The 17,049-nt window shown below is 44.2% G+C and overlaps 1 protein-coding gene across 1 annotated transcript; it reads left to right on the forward strand.

The window, feature by feature from the left end:
* The first annotated feature begins 3,201 nt into the window (after positions 1-3,201).
* LOC149289427 (basigin-like) lies at positions 3,202-15,041 on the forward strand. Its single transcript, XM_089490515.1, has 9 exons — positions 3,202-3,502; positions 4,449-4,505; positions 6,386-6,733; positions 8,673-8,835; positions 12,437-12,525; positions 13,031-13,167; positions 13,690-13,966; positions 14,592-14,613; positions 14,984-15,041. Exons 1-9 carry the CDS (start codon positions 3,202-3,204, stop codon positions 15,039-15,041), a joined length of 1,452 nt encoding a protein of 483 aa, XP_089346641.1.
* The last annotated feature ends 2,008 nt before the right edge of the window (positions 15,042-17,049 follow it).

The following is a 17,049-nucleotide window of genomic DNA, read 5'->3' on the forward strand; positions in this document are numbered from 1 at the left end:
ATGCCGGCCCTGAGACCAATCTTGGAGAAAAGCATCCGTTGCCAGAGCTTCCAGATCCGGTCTCCAACTGAAGAACCGAGGAAGCTGAGTGTTGAGACGGGAGGCAAAGAGATCGGTGTGAAGGGGACCCCCCAGATCGTTTATCCTGAAGAACAATTGCGGATGAAGACGCCAATCGCTCGCATCCCGGAGATATCTGGAATTCCAATCTGCTGTAGTGTTGGACAGGCCGGGAAGATATTCCGCTACTATCGAGATATTGTTTTGAAGACAATACTGCCAAAAATCCCTTGCGAGGACCGCCAAGGCCCTGGATTTCGTTCCCCCCAGATGGTTGATATAACGAACCGCTGAGATATTGTCCATCAAGAAGCTTGATTGGGGGATAGACTGCGAACAGCGAACGATCCTGCTAACAGCTCCAGGCAATTTATATGAAGAAAAGTTTCGTCTAGAGACCATCTTCCACCTGTAGAAATGGTCCCGCAGCGCGCGCCCCAACCGTGTAAGCTTGCGTCGGACTCTATCACTAGATCCGGAACCGGACCGCAAATCGCTCTCCCATTCCACGCTTCCATGTGTAAAAGCCACCAGGTTAACTCCTCCTTGGACTCCGCGTCCAAGGTTACTTTGGCCTCGTATGAAAGGCCCTGTCTCAGGTGTGCTGCCTTCAAACGTTGCAACGCCCTGTAGTGTAACGGCCCCGGAAAGATGGCTTGGATAGAAGAGGAGAGAAGTCCTATCATGCGCGCTAGTTGACGTATAGAGATAAGCTGGAGGCGCAATAGTTTCCGAATTTCTTTCCTGATAGCCACGATTTTCGCTTGAGGAAGATGCAATGTTTGTAATACCGCATCTATGCGAAATCCCAGGAACTCTATGGACTGAGAAGGATCCAGAATCGACTTCTCCCAGTTGATCAAAAACCCCAGGTTTTGAAGTAAGGACACGGACCATGTGAGATGCTCCATTAGAAGCACCTTGGACTGAGACATGATCAAGATATCGTCGAGGTAAATAATCAGTCGCACCCCTCGACTTAAAAACGAAACCACAGGTTTTAGAACCTTGGTGAAGCACCACGGGGCGGATGATAGACCAAATGGAAGGCATGTGAACCTCCATTTCTTGCCGTGCCATGTGAACTGCAGGTAATTCCTGTCCTCGAGAGCTATGGGAATCAAAAAGTAAGCATCTTTCAGATCTAATTTGACCATCCAATCGGATGGGAGCAACAGGTCCCGAAGACAATCGATACCTTCCATCTTGAAATGATGATACTCCAGGAAGGAATTCAGAGGACGGAGGTTGATCACGGGTCGAACTCCACCTCCTTTTTTCGGAACGAGAAAGAGGTTGCTGACGAAACCCGGAGAGTCCCAGGGAACCTCTTGAATGGCACCTTTGAAACATCTGTTACCTCTGCTGAGATCAAATTTTGATCCTCTGCTGTGAATACGAAAGGCCTTGCAGGAGCCACCTGAAAAGGAACGGTCACCCACTCCAAACGATAGGCTCGAACAGTGTTGAGGACCCACACATCTGATGTCACGACATGCCACACATGAGCAAACAAAGCTAATCTGCCTCCCACTCTTACATGGGAAAAAGGGAGAAACCATGTACTCACCGTAGGGTCTTTTCCCAGGATAAGTTCCTCTGGTACTAAGAGACTGCCAAGGTCGTCCTCTGGACGGGAAGAAAGGAGTAGTCTTGGGTTCGCCAGTTGTAGCTCTACCGTTGAAGGAGCCTCGACTTTGGCGGAAAGATCCGCGGCCGGACAGACGGCCCCTAACTCTGCCGGCCCCTCCAAAAACCTTGGGAGCGAAGACGCTCTTCATAGAACTCTGAGCTTTATCTAAAGCAGTAAACGTCTTGACAAAGGACCCTAAGTTCTTAATAAAAGAGTCGCCAAATAATAGGCCTTTGGCTGAGGGTCTGGGTTCGCTATCGGCCATATTAACCAATTTCGGTAAAAAAATTTTTAGGAGGATGGCTTTCCTCCGTTCGATAGCCAGGGAAGAATTAGCATTTCCCAACATGCATACGACACGCTGAACCCACCCCAAGGCGGTATCAAAATCAAAGGGGTGAGTGCCACCTTTGGCGGCCTCCAACATTTCATACAATTTAGTCACCGGACCTAGGGAATCTAACACTCTGTCCTGGCAGTTCTTTAGGGAAAACTCCAAGCCCTTTCTGGGCTTCCAGCCGGTTTTACCCAGAAACTGAACAATTTGAGGATCTACCTCGGGGGTTTTGCAAACCCCATCGGGAACAATCGGCCGAGGACACTCGGCTCTCAACTTGTTCCTGGTCTCCTTGGATAAAGGAGTTCGAATACGTGATGCCAGGTATTTGGCGATATGCGTAGGGGGTTCCCACTCCGCAGACCGAGGGTGGCGGAGATCGTCTGGGTCGAAGAGCGGAAGCCCTTGAGGATCTAAGATAGGGCTGCTAGAGGCCACACAATGGGCACCTGGAGCCGGATTCTCAGAAAGAAAAGAGGGTGAGGGACCCAAGGGTTGCATGGGAACATCGGGCTCGTCCGAGCTTGCGTCCTCAATAGGATCCCTGTAGGAATCCATCGAACACGCATCCTCCCTGTCACTGGCCTCTGACTCAGAGGACTCAACTAGGGCACATGCCCTTTTCAAAGTTCTGACCGATTTAGCCCGGCCAAGGGCACTATTGCTCGGTGCATACACGCCATCTGTGACAGTCTGGGAGCTGTCCATCATAACAGGGGGAACCCCGCCATCATGTTTGGTCTTGGCAGAAGCTTTACGCCCTGCCGGACGAGACCCAGAGGGTCCCGCATCACAGACTGTAGTTGGAGGTTGGTCAGGACTGCGAGCGTGGGCAAAGGCTTTAGCAATTGATTGTGAGATGGAGGAGGACATATCCCCCATAGCCTGCATGAAAGCTTGATCAATAGATTTGGACATGGTAGTGTCCATCATAAGTTGGAACTCCTCTGAGGAGACCAAATGTTCATCCCTAACTAGGTGAGCATTGGGGTCAGCAGTAGGAACATCAGCCCCAGAAAGGGCTGAATCTCTAGTATTCTGCATAATAAGCAGAAAAAAACATGAAACAATACTGCAAAAACTCACTATAAAAGTACCAAGGGTTAAATAACCCTAAAATACCAAGAACAGGGCAGGCACACAAGGTAAGGGAGCTGAACCTACTACAAATATGGCCACCGCACTGAAACAGGAACCAGACGCTATACAGGGCAAGAAAACACGCCAAACCCACAACAAAGATGGCCGCCGCGAGCACAATAAACAGGCAGAAGTGAAGCCACCTAAACGGTCCGCGAAGGACCCCGGACAGACACAAATAGCTCCCACTGAGGTGACCGCTGCAACTCTACCACGCATGCGCGGACGCCACAGCGGATCACCGAAAAACGAGCGCGGCAACGAGAAAAATCGGCAGAAACAAAAGGAAACGCCAGAAGCAAAGAAAACCCAAAGAGAAGAGGGTGAACACGGTAGGAGAACTCCTAGTCCCCTGAAGACAGGAGAGGGAAGGCTGTCAGGGGAAAAAATCAAAACAAATACCATACAAAATACAATATGAATACAGCAATATAAATAAAATATGTATTTCTGAAATCGGAGAATAAATGTAGAATTAAATGCATTAAATAGAGAGCAAAATTGAGATACTTAGCTGTCTGAGGGAGCAGCAAAGAGGAGGATTATGGGAACGGGCGTTATGTTATTTGATATGCTACCTCCTTATTGGTTGTTTTTGTTTTTTTGTTTCTTCCTTAACTCTTTGCTGCTGAGGGAAATAAAGGAAGAGAATAGCATAATACAAAGCCTCCGTGTCTTAATAAAATTGCTTATTTCTACAAAACTTTTAACCTACAATTTGCCTGCTATGCTCTTGACTAGTATAGCATACAAACTATCTAGCTGTGGAATGCCTATATGGGAACTTCAGATAATTTGTAGATCTTAGGCTATAGTTTCTATTGTATATCCTAATAGGACTAGATAAAAGTTGTGTCTTGTGAAAAACTGGGCATTTCTGTCCGAAAATGTGCTTGGTTTTAGCAAATGTGCAGCTATGATGAATAAGACCTCAAACTTACTAGAAATCTATCTTACATGTGTGATGTTCATGTACGGAAATGATTGATTCAAGGTTTGAAAAGTGGTCTTATCAGCAGCTGATGGAGCCCTTCAGTGAGAGACATTCCTTTTGTTGTGATGGCAGCTTCAAGTTGCACATAAGAATTGTGTATGTGTGTGTGTGTATATATAATATATATAAATATAAATAAAACAGTAGTTCTTTGTTCTACAGAAAAGGTAGACGGTCCTCATGCTCATGAGATCTGTATCTAGTAAAACAAGTCTTTGTGGATAATGGACATATCCTGAAGCAGCTTGTGACATTGTGCTCCTTTTCCCTTGTTCATGTTTTAGATCTGCGCTGTGCAGATTTACGTGTGACTGCTCCCAGCTCGGATAGTTTAGTGGAAAGTATTGCCCAACTGGACATTGCACAATTGGCTGAGTCATAATGTCATGTCACTACAGCCAGCCTACCCCTTTGCAGTGGCCTCAGTCGGCAAGCATTTTGTAGGGGTTTTGGTTTAATCTACTGTTTTCAATAAAATACGATTTTTGACAAGCAGTACCCTTTTTAAATACAATCAGGGCCGGCCCTACAATGGGGCCGACTGGGGCAATTGCCCCAGGCAGCACTTCAGAAGGGGCGGCACTTTGCCGCCCCAAGCGGTTTTTTTTTTTGTTTTTTTTTTTGAAGCGGAGGAGAGAGAGAGGGGCACCGAGTGATTTTTCGCTTACCCGCTCGGCGCCCCTCTCTCTCTCCTCTGCGGCGAGTTTCCCTGTTCGGTCTCGGTGCCGGCTTGTAATGCAGAGCGCCGGAAGTGACGCGAATTTCCGGCGCTCAGCATTACAAGCCGGCACCGTGGCAGCACAGGGAGACTAGCCGCAGGACTGTTTAAGAGTAAGTACCGGGGGGGTCGGCGGGGGGCGGCATTTTAAACTTCGCCCCAGGCGGCGTTAAGTCTTCGGCCGGCCCTGAATACAATTCAGCATTTCCTTCCCTTTTCCAGCCAGCCCTGATAAAGAATGTATTAAACTATGCTAAGAAAGAAAAATGGGATAGATGTTCTCCCCCTAGTGCTTGCTGAGCCAGCACTGTAGGAAAGTATATCGCATGCGTGCAGATATTCATCCGAACACATCTCCTGCACAGCATATAGCTGGGTAGAGAAAGGGGCCAATGCAAATTTAGGGCTGTTTGCAGAATCCCCACCATGCAAGGACCCTGCAGCTGTCATATACATCAGTAAAACATAACTGGGGTCTTCCTTTTAACCAGCCTGGAGATCAATTATCACTCTCCACTCCAACCAGACACTCTGTTCAAAGATGGCAGATATGTGAATAAAAGGCTGCCCTGCATGAAAACATTTTATCGTATTGTATTAGGTTCTCTGACTCGGTAGATTCTTGGTGTAAGGTTTGGTATTGAGAATTTACTAACCATGTAGAGTTAACATTTTGACATTAAAGTGACTCTACTGTGCCATGCAGTCCCTCCAATGAATAAACATTTCAATGCTCTTGTAAGGGGGGAAATGGGCACCTTAAAAGCTGCAACAGACCACCCCTTCCATGCCCTGCCAATTTTGACTGCTTAAAGCAACCAGTGGCTAAAATTGGTGAGAGTGCTTTCTACAAATGTGTTGTAGAGGTGAGGTCTCATTAGACCAATGGCACGAATGAGCATGAGATGTGTTGGGTGTCAAACACTTCATGCAAGCCAAGGTCCTAGGGGATCTTGGAATGGTACAAATGCATAATGAATTCTAAAGATTAAAGTACAAATGGTGGCTATAGTGTCCTGGTCTAGACACTCGGTTCTCATTGAGCCAGGTAGATTAAGTTAACGCTGTCTTCAAGACCTTAATGTGTAAAGGGTTAAAGATAAAATCTTTCTTGAAAAGCAGTGGTAGGCACTAAGTTGAAAACAAACCTTTTCGTGATTTAGCTCTCTACTTTAATCATGTCAGTTTCCAACATTATTTCGTCTAATCTCTTAATTTAGTATTTGTCCTATTTAGCTGATGGCAAATGAGCATATTTTATGAGCTACTCTGCATTTTATAGCTACCCTAACCTAAAAGCTTTTTGAGCCTCAGGCTTTAAATGTTATGAAGGACCACTTTATTTAAAATTCATTATACCAACATGTTCGGCATCAAGTAAAGTGGATTGCACACATTCCGGTTCTTAGCCATTTGTATTGGTTAATAGTAGCTAATTGTCACCCAAGGTCTACTTTGCTCTTGTCTATCTCCTGTTGAACCCCTCTATCTGTTCCCTCACAGCTGGGTTCATAAAATCTCCGCTCTCAGAGGTCAGGCTGACTGGGGAGGCAGTGCAGCTGCATTGTGAGGCAATCGGGCGCCCAATGCCTGAGATTCAGTGGTGGTTTGAGACGGACTATAACAATGAGAGCTTCTCACAGCTTTGGGATGGTGCACGTGGTGATAGAGTGCAAGTGAATGCCACTTACGTCTTTCATGCTACCAGCACGCTATATCTCTTGAACCTCGGCACTGACGATTCTGGGACATACGAATGCCGTGCAAGCAATGACCCTGACCGCAATCATCTAACAAAGAGCCCTCGCATCAAGTGGATCCGCTCCCAGGCTAATGTGATTGTCATAGACCGTGAGTGAAAAACTGAATGCTGCAGAATCCCTAGTGATGAAACCCATTCCTATGTATTCCCTTTCTAGTGGCAATACCACCAATTTGGCTTTCCTTTTGCCATGCCCTCTTGTTACTGCCTCACTCAAATAGCATTATTCCTTAACCCTGCTCTTTTAGAGCTCTTACCTCACATACTGTTGGATACTTTCCTTGTACACCGTTCACCTTCCTGAGGATTTCTAACAAACATTTGGGTCCTGTGGCTCCTGCTATTACTGCTTGGACAAGTGTTTACCTGTTGGCAACCCTGTAGATTTTACTTGTATCAACCTTCCTTTCCTCTGAAACACTGTACAACCCCTTATATTGGATTCTCAAGATTTCATTGCCACATCTCAATGTTGCACAGACTCGAAGAATTTGTCTTGATGTCTACCTACATCCAGGTCCATGCTGAAGAGAAGATCCATACCTGCTGGCTTTTGTTCCTTCCTTGTACCACTCGTCTCCATAATATCCAGTTTTCCTATGGGTACTGTCTTGCAGTTGTACCCTAAACCTTTTGATCCCACCCTTGTCTGTCCACTGCCAGATTTGGCTTAATGGTGGCATTCCTCCTCCTTCTCCTCCTGTTAACCTAGCTTTTCCTCAAACCCCAATTAGATCTCCCTTACACTCTCCTGCATCATGTTACTGTTGGTTATCTCACAACTGTTATAAGTGTTTTGATGTTGTGACGCAGATTTACATGTGTCTGGGGTATTTAGTAAAACTTACCTTTACCTTGGTTGCTTTAAAAGGTTCATGTAAAATCTGTTATGATCTGCTCATTCATGATCATATTTCTTTAATTATTGCTTTGGTTTCCACCAACATCATTTTGTTATGCACTGGCTTATGGTAAGGGATATTGGGGGCTTGACAATGGGTACTTTGGGTACTTCTGAAGCAAAGTGGTTCCCACAGAAACTTTAGCAGTTAGCCCCGACTTGCCCAACCTTGCATACCTAGGTAAAATCCAATAAACCTCTTAATTGTAAGAATCAACTCAAAACGTAGGCAAATGGCATTCAGTCCCCCTCTCCATTGTTCATTGTTGGGGGCAGGGATTCTAGTTTTCCAATTTGTACCACTGTCACAGAAACCATATGCAAATGCACCAAGTACACCTCCACTTTGTGCCAATGTGTAGAACATGTGTTAGTGTGTAGGTAGCATGTCTATTTATTTTAGTATTTTTTTTCTAAACCATTCCTTATGTAATCCACAGCAAAAGAAATGGTTAATTTAGGGAATTGTTGGGTATCAATGTTTTTGTACAGTGATACCTAAGATTTCAGAGGATTTGTTAGAACAGCTTGTACCCACAGCTTGAATTGAAGCAGTGCTAGTAACACAAGAACAAGGCTACTAAGTCTTGTGATGTCTCCCAGCCTAAAAATACAGGGAGAATATTAATCTTACTCGGATTTCTTATATGAAAGATTGCTATTTACTTATGTGGCTGCTTTGTTGTGAAAATGGACTACAGGGCTTTAGCATCACATAGGTTTCAAGACTGCTGGTGCTAATGGGTTTGAGCACCATGTGAATGTACTAGAAGCCATGACCTTTTGTCCCCCCTCCCCACCAATACAAGTGCTTCCCTGGGTGTTGTGTATAGAAAAGACTTAACTTGTGTCATGTAAAATGTCCATGAAAATTCACAGGACGATGTTTTGCTTTCGGGAAGCAAATTGGAGAATGCCAAGTTGTTATAGCAATTGTGATACATATTGACAGGTGCCCTACTGATAATATGAATATTCCACTTATGGGAGGAACAGTGGGTGCTCTTGCATAGAAGCATTTAAATACAAATACCCTAGAACAGTGTGCCAGTGTAGAACATCTGATTGGACGTCTCATTCCCCTGTTCCTATGACCGCTTCTTATTCCGCTGTCTTGTCCTCTACAGCTCCAGTTATTTTAACAAGCCCCGTAGAAACGGTGGAAGGGGCTAATGCAATCCTGAGCTGTAATCTGACCGATGTTACATTACCTATTGCTGGCCACCAGTGGCTGAAGGGAAGCAAGGTGATCCTGGAAGATGAAGAGGCATCCCCGTTGATGACTTACAAGTACGTATTATACTAATGATCTGTAAAAAGACTGTATGAATGGATAGCGAGCATCTGAGACATTAAGGCAGTCTCAACACATTTCAGTGTCCCATGTAGGGCTGCAACTAACGATTATTTTAATAATCGATTAGTTGGCCGATTATTTTTTCGATTAATCGGATAAAAAAAATTTTTTCAATTTAAAATAATGTAATAAAAAACGTACAATTTACACTTTCATCTCTTTATCACAATGGCCTCTCTCTATTCAACTTCTTATTTTACTGACATAATAATAAGCTACAAGAACCCAAACAGTGTTTCTCAAACTAGGTTTTAATACAAAGTTATTACTAAATATTAATTCATATGTTAACTATTTTTCATATTTAATAAAAACTATGAGAAAAAAGCCTTGTTTAAATTTTTTTTATTTACCAAACTGCCCCAGGTTATGCACATCTGACCCCCAGCTTGCCACTCTGCCCCCATATATGCCTTATACCTCTTATATGCCAGTGATATGCAACTGAGCCCCCTGATATACCTTTTACCCCAGATATGTTTTATGCCCCCCTGATATGCCTAATATCGATATGCCTTATACCCCCTATATGCCACTGAGCCCCCTGATATACCTTTTACCCCAGATATGTTTTATGCTCCCCTGATATGCCTAATATCAATATGCTTTATATCCCCTATATGCCACTGAGTCCCCTGATATACCTTTTACCCCCAGATATGTTTTATGCCCCCCTGATATGCTTAATATTGATATGCCTTATACCCCCTATATGCCCTGAAATTCATAATACCCCCCATACACCACTATAACTCACCCATACACCACTCTGACTCCTCCCCCTCCCATACACCACTGCCTCCTACCCCTCCCATACATCACTTTGCCTCCTCCCCCTCCCATATACCACTTTGCCCCCTCCCATACTCCACTCTGCCTCCTCCCCCTCCAATACATCACTTTGCCTCCTCCCCCTCCCATACTCCACTCTGCCTCCTCCCATACATCACTGTGGCCCCTCCCATACTCCACTCTGCCTCCTCCCATACATCACTGTGGCCACTCCCATACATCACTCTGCCTCCTTCCATACTCCACTCTAGTGCCGTATGGGAGGGGGAGGAGCCAGAGTGGTGTATGGGAGGGTGGCTCCCATACACCCCTCTGACTCCTCCCCCTCCCATACATCCCTTTGGTTCCTCCCCCCTCCCATACTCCACTCTGCCTCCTCCCCCCTCCCATACTCCACCTCCTGTCAGCCACGGAGGTTCACAAGACACCAGGGAGCCGGGTAGAGAGGCAGAGTTCCGAATGGGAGGGGGAGGAGCCAGAGGTGTATGGGAGGGTGGCTCCCATACACCCCTCTGACTCCTCCCCCTCCCATACACCGATCTGCCTCTCTACTCGGCTCCGTTACTGACAGGAACTTTTACTGCAGCTTCATAGAAGCCTCAGCGTAAGTGAAGGTGAGTAACGGAGGCTGTCTGTGTGATGCAGACCCCCACCGGCTGACAAGCTTTAGCAGCTAGCCCCGACTTGCCCAACCTTGCATACCTAGGTAAAATCCAATAAACCTCTTAATTGTAAGAATCAACTCAAAACGTAGGCAAATGGCATTCAGTCCCCCTCTCCATTGTTCATTGTTGGGGGCAGGGATTCTAGTTTTCCAATTTGTACCACTGTCACAGAAACCATATGCAAATGCACCAAGTACACCTCCACTTTGTGCCAATGTGTAGAACATGTGTTACTCTGCCCCCATATATGCCTTATACCTCTTATATGCCAGTGATATGCAACTGAACCCCCTGATATACCTTTTACCCCAGATATGTTTTATGCCCCCCTGATATGCCTAATATCGATATGCCTTATACCCCCTATATGCCACTGAGTCCCCTGATATACCTTTTACCCCCAGATATGTTTTATGCCCCCCTGATATGCCTAATATCGATATGCCTTATACCCCCTATATGCCACTGAGCCCCCTGATATGCCTTTTACCCCCAGATATGTTTTATGCCCCCCTGATATGCTTAATATTGATATGCCTTATACCCCCTATATGCCCTGAAATTCATAATACCCCCCATACACCACTCTGGCTCCTCCCCCTCCCATACACCACTGCCTCCTACCCCTCCCATACATCACTTTGGCCCCTCCCATACATCACTTTGCCTCCTCCCCCTCCCATATACCACTTTGCCCCCTCCCATACTCCACTCTGCCTCCTCCCCCTCCCATACATCACTTTGCCTCCTCCCCCCTCCCATACTCCACTCTGCCTCCTCCCATACATCACTGTGGCCCCTCCCCTCCCATACATCACTCTGCCCCCTCCCATACATCACTCTGCCCCCTCCCATACATCACTCTGCCTCCTCCCATACATCACTCTGCCTCCTCCCATACTCCACTCTGCCTCCTCCCATACTCCACTCTGCCTCCTCCCCCCTCCCATACTCCACTCTGCCTCCTCCCCCCTCCCATACTCCACTCTGCCTCCTCCCCCCTCCCATACTCCACTCTAGTGCTGTATGGGAGGGGGAGGAGCCAGAGTGGTGTATGGGAGGGTGGCTCCCATACATCCCTTTGGTTCCTCCCCCCTCCCATACTCCACCTCCTGTCAGCCACGGAGTTTCACAAGACACCAGGGAGCCGGGTAGAGAGGCAGAGTTCCCGAATGGGAGGGGGAGGAGCCAGAGGTGTATGGGAGGGTGGCTCCCATACACCCCTCTGACTCCTCCCCCTCCCATACACCGCTCTGCCTCTCTACTCGGCTCCGTTACTGACAGGAACTTTTACTGCAGCTTCATAGAAGCCTCAACGTAAGTGAAGGTGAGTAACGGAGGCTGTCTGTGTGATGCAGACCCCCACCGGCTGACAGAGGATGATCCTCTGTCAGCCGGTGGGGGTCTTAACGATGCGCACAGACAGCCTCCGTTACTGCCCTTAACTTACGCTGAGGCTTCTATGAAGTCAGTAACGGAGCTGGGTAGAGAGGCAGAGTGATGTATGGGAGGGGGGAGGAGTCAGAGGGGTGTATGGGAGGGGGTGAGAGACCGGCCGACAGTGAGGGGAATCCAGGTCCCCTGCAGCGTTGCGGGGGATCTGGATTCTAGTGTTATAATCCGATCTCTGTTTGAGGTCGGATTATAATTTTTATAATCGATAATCGATTTGATCGATAATGACAATCGTTGACGATTTTCATGATCGATTTTATCGATTAGTTTCAGCCCTAGTCCCATGCATGGCATACATATGTTCATCTTGCAGGGTTCACTGCCTGCCTTAAGAATAAAAAGCAGTAATTTGGCAGCTCAGGGGTGTGACACTGGTGGGGGGTTTCTTCATAAATCTGAAGGAAAAAGATGACAAATGTCCAGCTGCTACGGTATCTGCCCACCCTTCACTTAATAGATTGGCTATTTAGGCTTCTGCTTTCCAGTGACCTAAATTCCTGTCTCATCTCAGTTGTGATTAAAATAGGCTGCTTGAGTTCCCTTTTGCGTAATGCTAAGAGACCAGGCCTGGAGTATAATATGGCCTTGGTTAACACATTTTTTTTTTCCCTTCTACATTCAGTATTACAGAAGTGAATCATGACAGCTCTGGGCAGTATACCTGCAAGTTCCTCACTACGCCTGAAGTCAGTGAGGTCATCAATGTGACGGGTAAGCCGCTAATTACATCTTTCTGGTGTGTGTGTGTGTATATGGGGGTGTTGTGGCCACACGATCTCCTACAGTTCACCAGTAGCTGGTTTATCTGTAGGACAGTCCCATAACATTTTCATGTTCCAGTTGCAAGTGCATGAGGGTGTTAGAAATTGTCCCCGCCTCATGCATTTGCCTCTTCCCCTGCAGTTATTTTGCATGCAGAAGAAACATTCAGCATAATGCTTCTCAGTGCACACGAATACTGCAGATGAGATGTTTTAAACTTGACCCTCATGTGCACACACATGCTTCCATTGATTTTAGTGGTTTCTGAGTTAGTAAATCCATTCAATTGATCTTTTTTTGTTTAGATTTTAATTTGTGGTTCTTTCATTTTTCGTTGGTATAATGTGGGAGAGGGGGTTAGTGTTTCACAACGCAATGCTGTATTTTTAACAGTTTTCCTTTTCAGTAAATAAAAAAAAAAAAAATCTTTCTACAATTTTTATGTAACTTTCAGTTGCTCCTCATGTTGTTGCATACAAGAAATCTGAACATGGTAACGAAGGTGACACTGGTGTGCTGACATGCAAAAGCAGCTCATTCCCACCTGTGGAACAGTGGACATGGTACATGGAGTTACCAGAGGAAAATAAGGTTTGTACTTGTGGGTGGATTTATAAAGCAATGGTAGAAGGGTAATGATAAATGGGACATAAGACTACTTAAACCAGTGCTGTATGTTGGATATAATCCCATCATCAACCTAAGTTCTATGCTGAATGCAGAATCCAAATTTCTTCCTCATGCTGAAGATGCTCTGATGTTTGTATGAAAAGTAGTTTCTATATAGCACCTGATAATGTTCTGCTTGCTCTTACCTTAACCAAAGGACACCTTTCGTGACTTGGCTCCAAAGTCTGGTGGTGCACATCTGCATGTAGTAGACCTTTAGAAGGAATGATTTTCAGGTTCTTTTCATAAACCTTTTTAGAGCTTGCTTTACAACCTGCTATTAAAATGCTGCAGCACCACAATAAAATTTTTATTAGGCTTTTTTTATGATAAAATGTAACTTTCATTTTAATCTTGTTTCTCTCTTGCACTCTTGTTTTGGCAGACATGTTCATGCAAGCAGCTTGTAATCATCAACATTCCTTTTTATTTTATTTTTTACAGCCCATAGTGAATGGAAGTGACGATCGTTACTTCATAAAGTCTAGTGGCAACAAGACAGAGCTTCGCATCCTCCAACTGGACATTGAGAGAGACCAGGGTAACTACATATGCAATGGCTCCAACATACTGGGCAGCGCTGGTGCTAGTGTCTCCCTGCGTGTGCGCAGTCGCTTGGCTGCCCTCTGGCCCTTCCTAGGCATTGTAGCTGAAGTTCTGATCTTGGTCACGATAATCTTCATCTACGAAAAGAGGAGAAAGCCTGATGAAGTCCCTGATGGTGAGTTTGTCAAGACGGTGATCGAAGTGTGTGTCTTCTGTAGGAAAAACTCATATTCTATATCTGAAGAACGCAAATTAAATTTAGCTCTTGCAACAGTCTTTCTGAAGTATTTGACCATCACATGTAACTAAACACGCAAGTGAAAATGAGTAACCTAAAGCTGTACCTGCTGTTTTTGTTACAATCTTTGTCGGTATGAAGGAAGGGCTATATATTTTGGGACAGTTGCTCTAACATATGACATGCAGTGGATAGCTTTAGCGTTGGCATCAGACAACATTGTGGGTTAATCGGAGCTGAACGACTTTCAGTCCAAACATTCTCTCCTCTGTGCCTGAGCTCTGGGAAATGGAAAATGGTTCCTTTGGTAAGACTCTAGATGGCTTTTTTTTTTTAATTTTTTTATTTATTTTTCTCATCCTCCTCCTCCTCCTCCTCCTCCTATTTTTGCTGGTAATGGGTGACTTGGCACTAGTTGATCTGCAGTAACCATGGCTCAAATACTTCATGTATCTAGTAATTTGCTAGATTTTTTTTTTCTTCCCATAATGATTATTGCTAACATATTGCCTAAATTCCAAGTTCTAGAAGCTTACCTAACATGCTTTTCTTTTTTTTGTAGAAGATGAAGGAGCTGCACCATTGTGAGTATATACTTTTATATATTTTGGGCATGATTCATTCATTCATGTGATAATGTTGACCTCCTGTGTAAGCTAATACCATGTGCTCTCTAGAGTGTGAACACTAAAAGAGCATGCAGTGCTTGGACAAAGACAGATGGTCTAATCCAGGTGTACATCATCCAAGTGACATGACCAGCATATGGGATTAAATATAACGCCCTTTATAATATATGGAACATGGGAACCCTTGTGTATTCATTACCTGCATAATTGCAGAACCCTTATGTACATGTTCTGCGTGTTGAGTTCCCTTGGGCAGTGTTATATCAAATATTTAAATTTTTTTTGCAAATGAAGATTGTAACTACAGGCAATCTGTCAATTTCAGGAAAAGCAATGCTGGCCCAAACCATGATAATGCTGTGCGCCAGAGGAACTCCAGCTGAGTCACGCGGGTAAGTGTGTTTCGATGGTGCCCAATACATCTTTGTACCTAGGGGGGGGGGCTCCAGCATCAGGGGGATAAACTCCCTTTGGTCACCTGGCTGTCCAGATATGGATCTCTAGTGTTGCATTTGAAAGGTCACTGATTGCTCCATTCTGGTAAATCATATGCTAGGTGTTAAATTTCTACTTGTATCACTGCTGGCAGGTATCTGTGCCAATTAGCGCTTGTACATATGTATTGAGATTACTACTGCTGGTCACCCCTATTGCTTTCAGTATTAACATTATAGAAAATTTTATTGTGGCCGATTTAAGTAGCCCTTGGCACTTAGGAAGCCATTTGTACACCCAGTAGCCTTTATCTCCTGACTTGATTCTGAGAGTTTGAAGTCTTCTGCATAAGCAATGCTGGTAGTTTACAAGTTCAAGCCCACAATATCCATGCATTCTCAAAATGGCAAGGTTCTGGATTCCTTGAGAATTTGGGGGCATGTTAGACATTCTAGAATTGGTATTCATCAGCGCTGTACAGTGGGTAAACAGGACATTGGTATAACATCACAATTTGACATGCAGAATGAAGAGGCAAGGGAGTGCCTTGCTTAAACATGTTTACGATCTACAACATGCCATCTAATTTAATAGGATTAATCATTTAAGGGATTGTGTATTTAAACAAGTGACTACTCAACCTGATGCTTTACAATACCTTGCATGTTAAGATATAGCAGTCTCATGGTAATCGTGTATGTTGATCTGTCATGGTGCTTGTACAAAAATTCTTAAATCAAGAAATTGAACTATTTTTAAACCCATGTGGATAAAGTCGAACAGATGGTTTATAATTAAAATTCTCATATTCCTCAAGCAATGGCTAACTGTTAAGCTTAAATTGTATCAATAAATGTAAAGGTATTTCAATAAAGCTTATCTGCTAAATGATCAAATGGTTGGTGCTGTGTTTTTCAAATGGATTAACTAAATTTTTTTCTTTTCAGATGAATCTGGAGAGCAGACTTATCATGCTCAAATTTTGCTCCCAGAAGATTTTCCTGATCCTCCACAGTGCCACATAGCATCCATAGCCGCAACCATAATACCCTTTCTGGTCTATGTGCTTTGTGATCAGTTTTTTTTTTTCCTGGTATCATTGAGATTTTCTTTCTACCTGACATACCTTATGTGTTTATAGCCGTTAATGCATCAATTTGTGCAAAAAGTTAGATTTCTTATGTTTAATTGTCCATTTTGTAAATGGCTATAATCTGCCACCTTGAGAGAATTTAGGATCTGCTTTTTGTAAATCCAGTAGGTTTTGGGTTCTCCCTGCTGTAGTTCATACAATCTGCTGTGATGGGCCACGAGTTGTTTGTTTTATTTTATATTTTTGTGTATTCCAAGATCCTTTAGGAATAATGTGCATTGAAGACATGATTGAACTAATTATTTTTTTTTGGAAGGCCATGTAATAGGCACCCCAGTCCTATTACATGGCCTATTAAGTATGCACATCTTGACTTATAATGTGACACTGGATTGTAAAAGTTGTATGTGATAAATTACACCAATAAATTTTTCCCTTTTATGCCTTGTGTACTCATAATTCAGATTTTAAATAAACCATTGTAGTTCTGCTCTGCCCTAGGCTTGTGCACCCCAGACATTGCCTTTATAAATGATTTTCAGGGGGCAGTGATCCTTGTGAAATCTGGCAATTTTTCATTAAGTTGTCTGCCTGTTTGTGTGGACATGAACACCTTCAGGCCTGGAGTTTTTCATACCAAAAGGATAAACATTGTCATTTGGTATCATTTTCTTGGAACCCACTTTTTTTTATAAAGTGATTAAAAACTATACTAAAATTGCAATACAAAACAATCGTCCTTGTATCTTTTTTCTATGCTATAAACTCCAAAGCTGAATGACCCAATTAATAATCTGATTAGTCGGACCTCTGATATTTGTTTTGCTTAAATGGGCTACGTCCATACTTAACCCCATTTTTTT

This window comes from Sceloporus occidentalis, unplaced genomic scaffold (assembly GCF_023333645.1).
Source record: "Sceloporus occidentalis isolate IW3139 unplaced genomic scaffold, rSceOcc1.0.p SCAF_45, whole genome shotgun sequence".
Taxonomy (NCBI): Eukaryota; Metazoa; Chordata; class Lepidosauria; order Squamata; family Phrynosomatidae; genus Sceloporus; species Sceloporus occidentalis.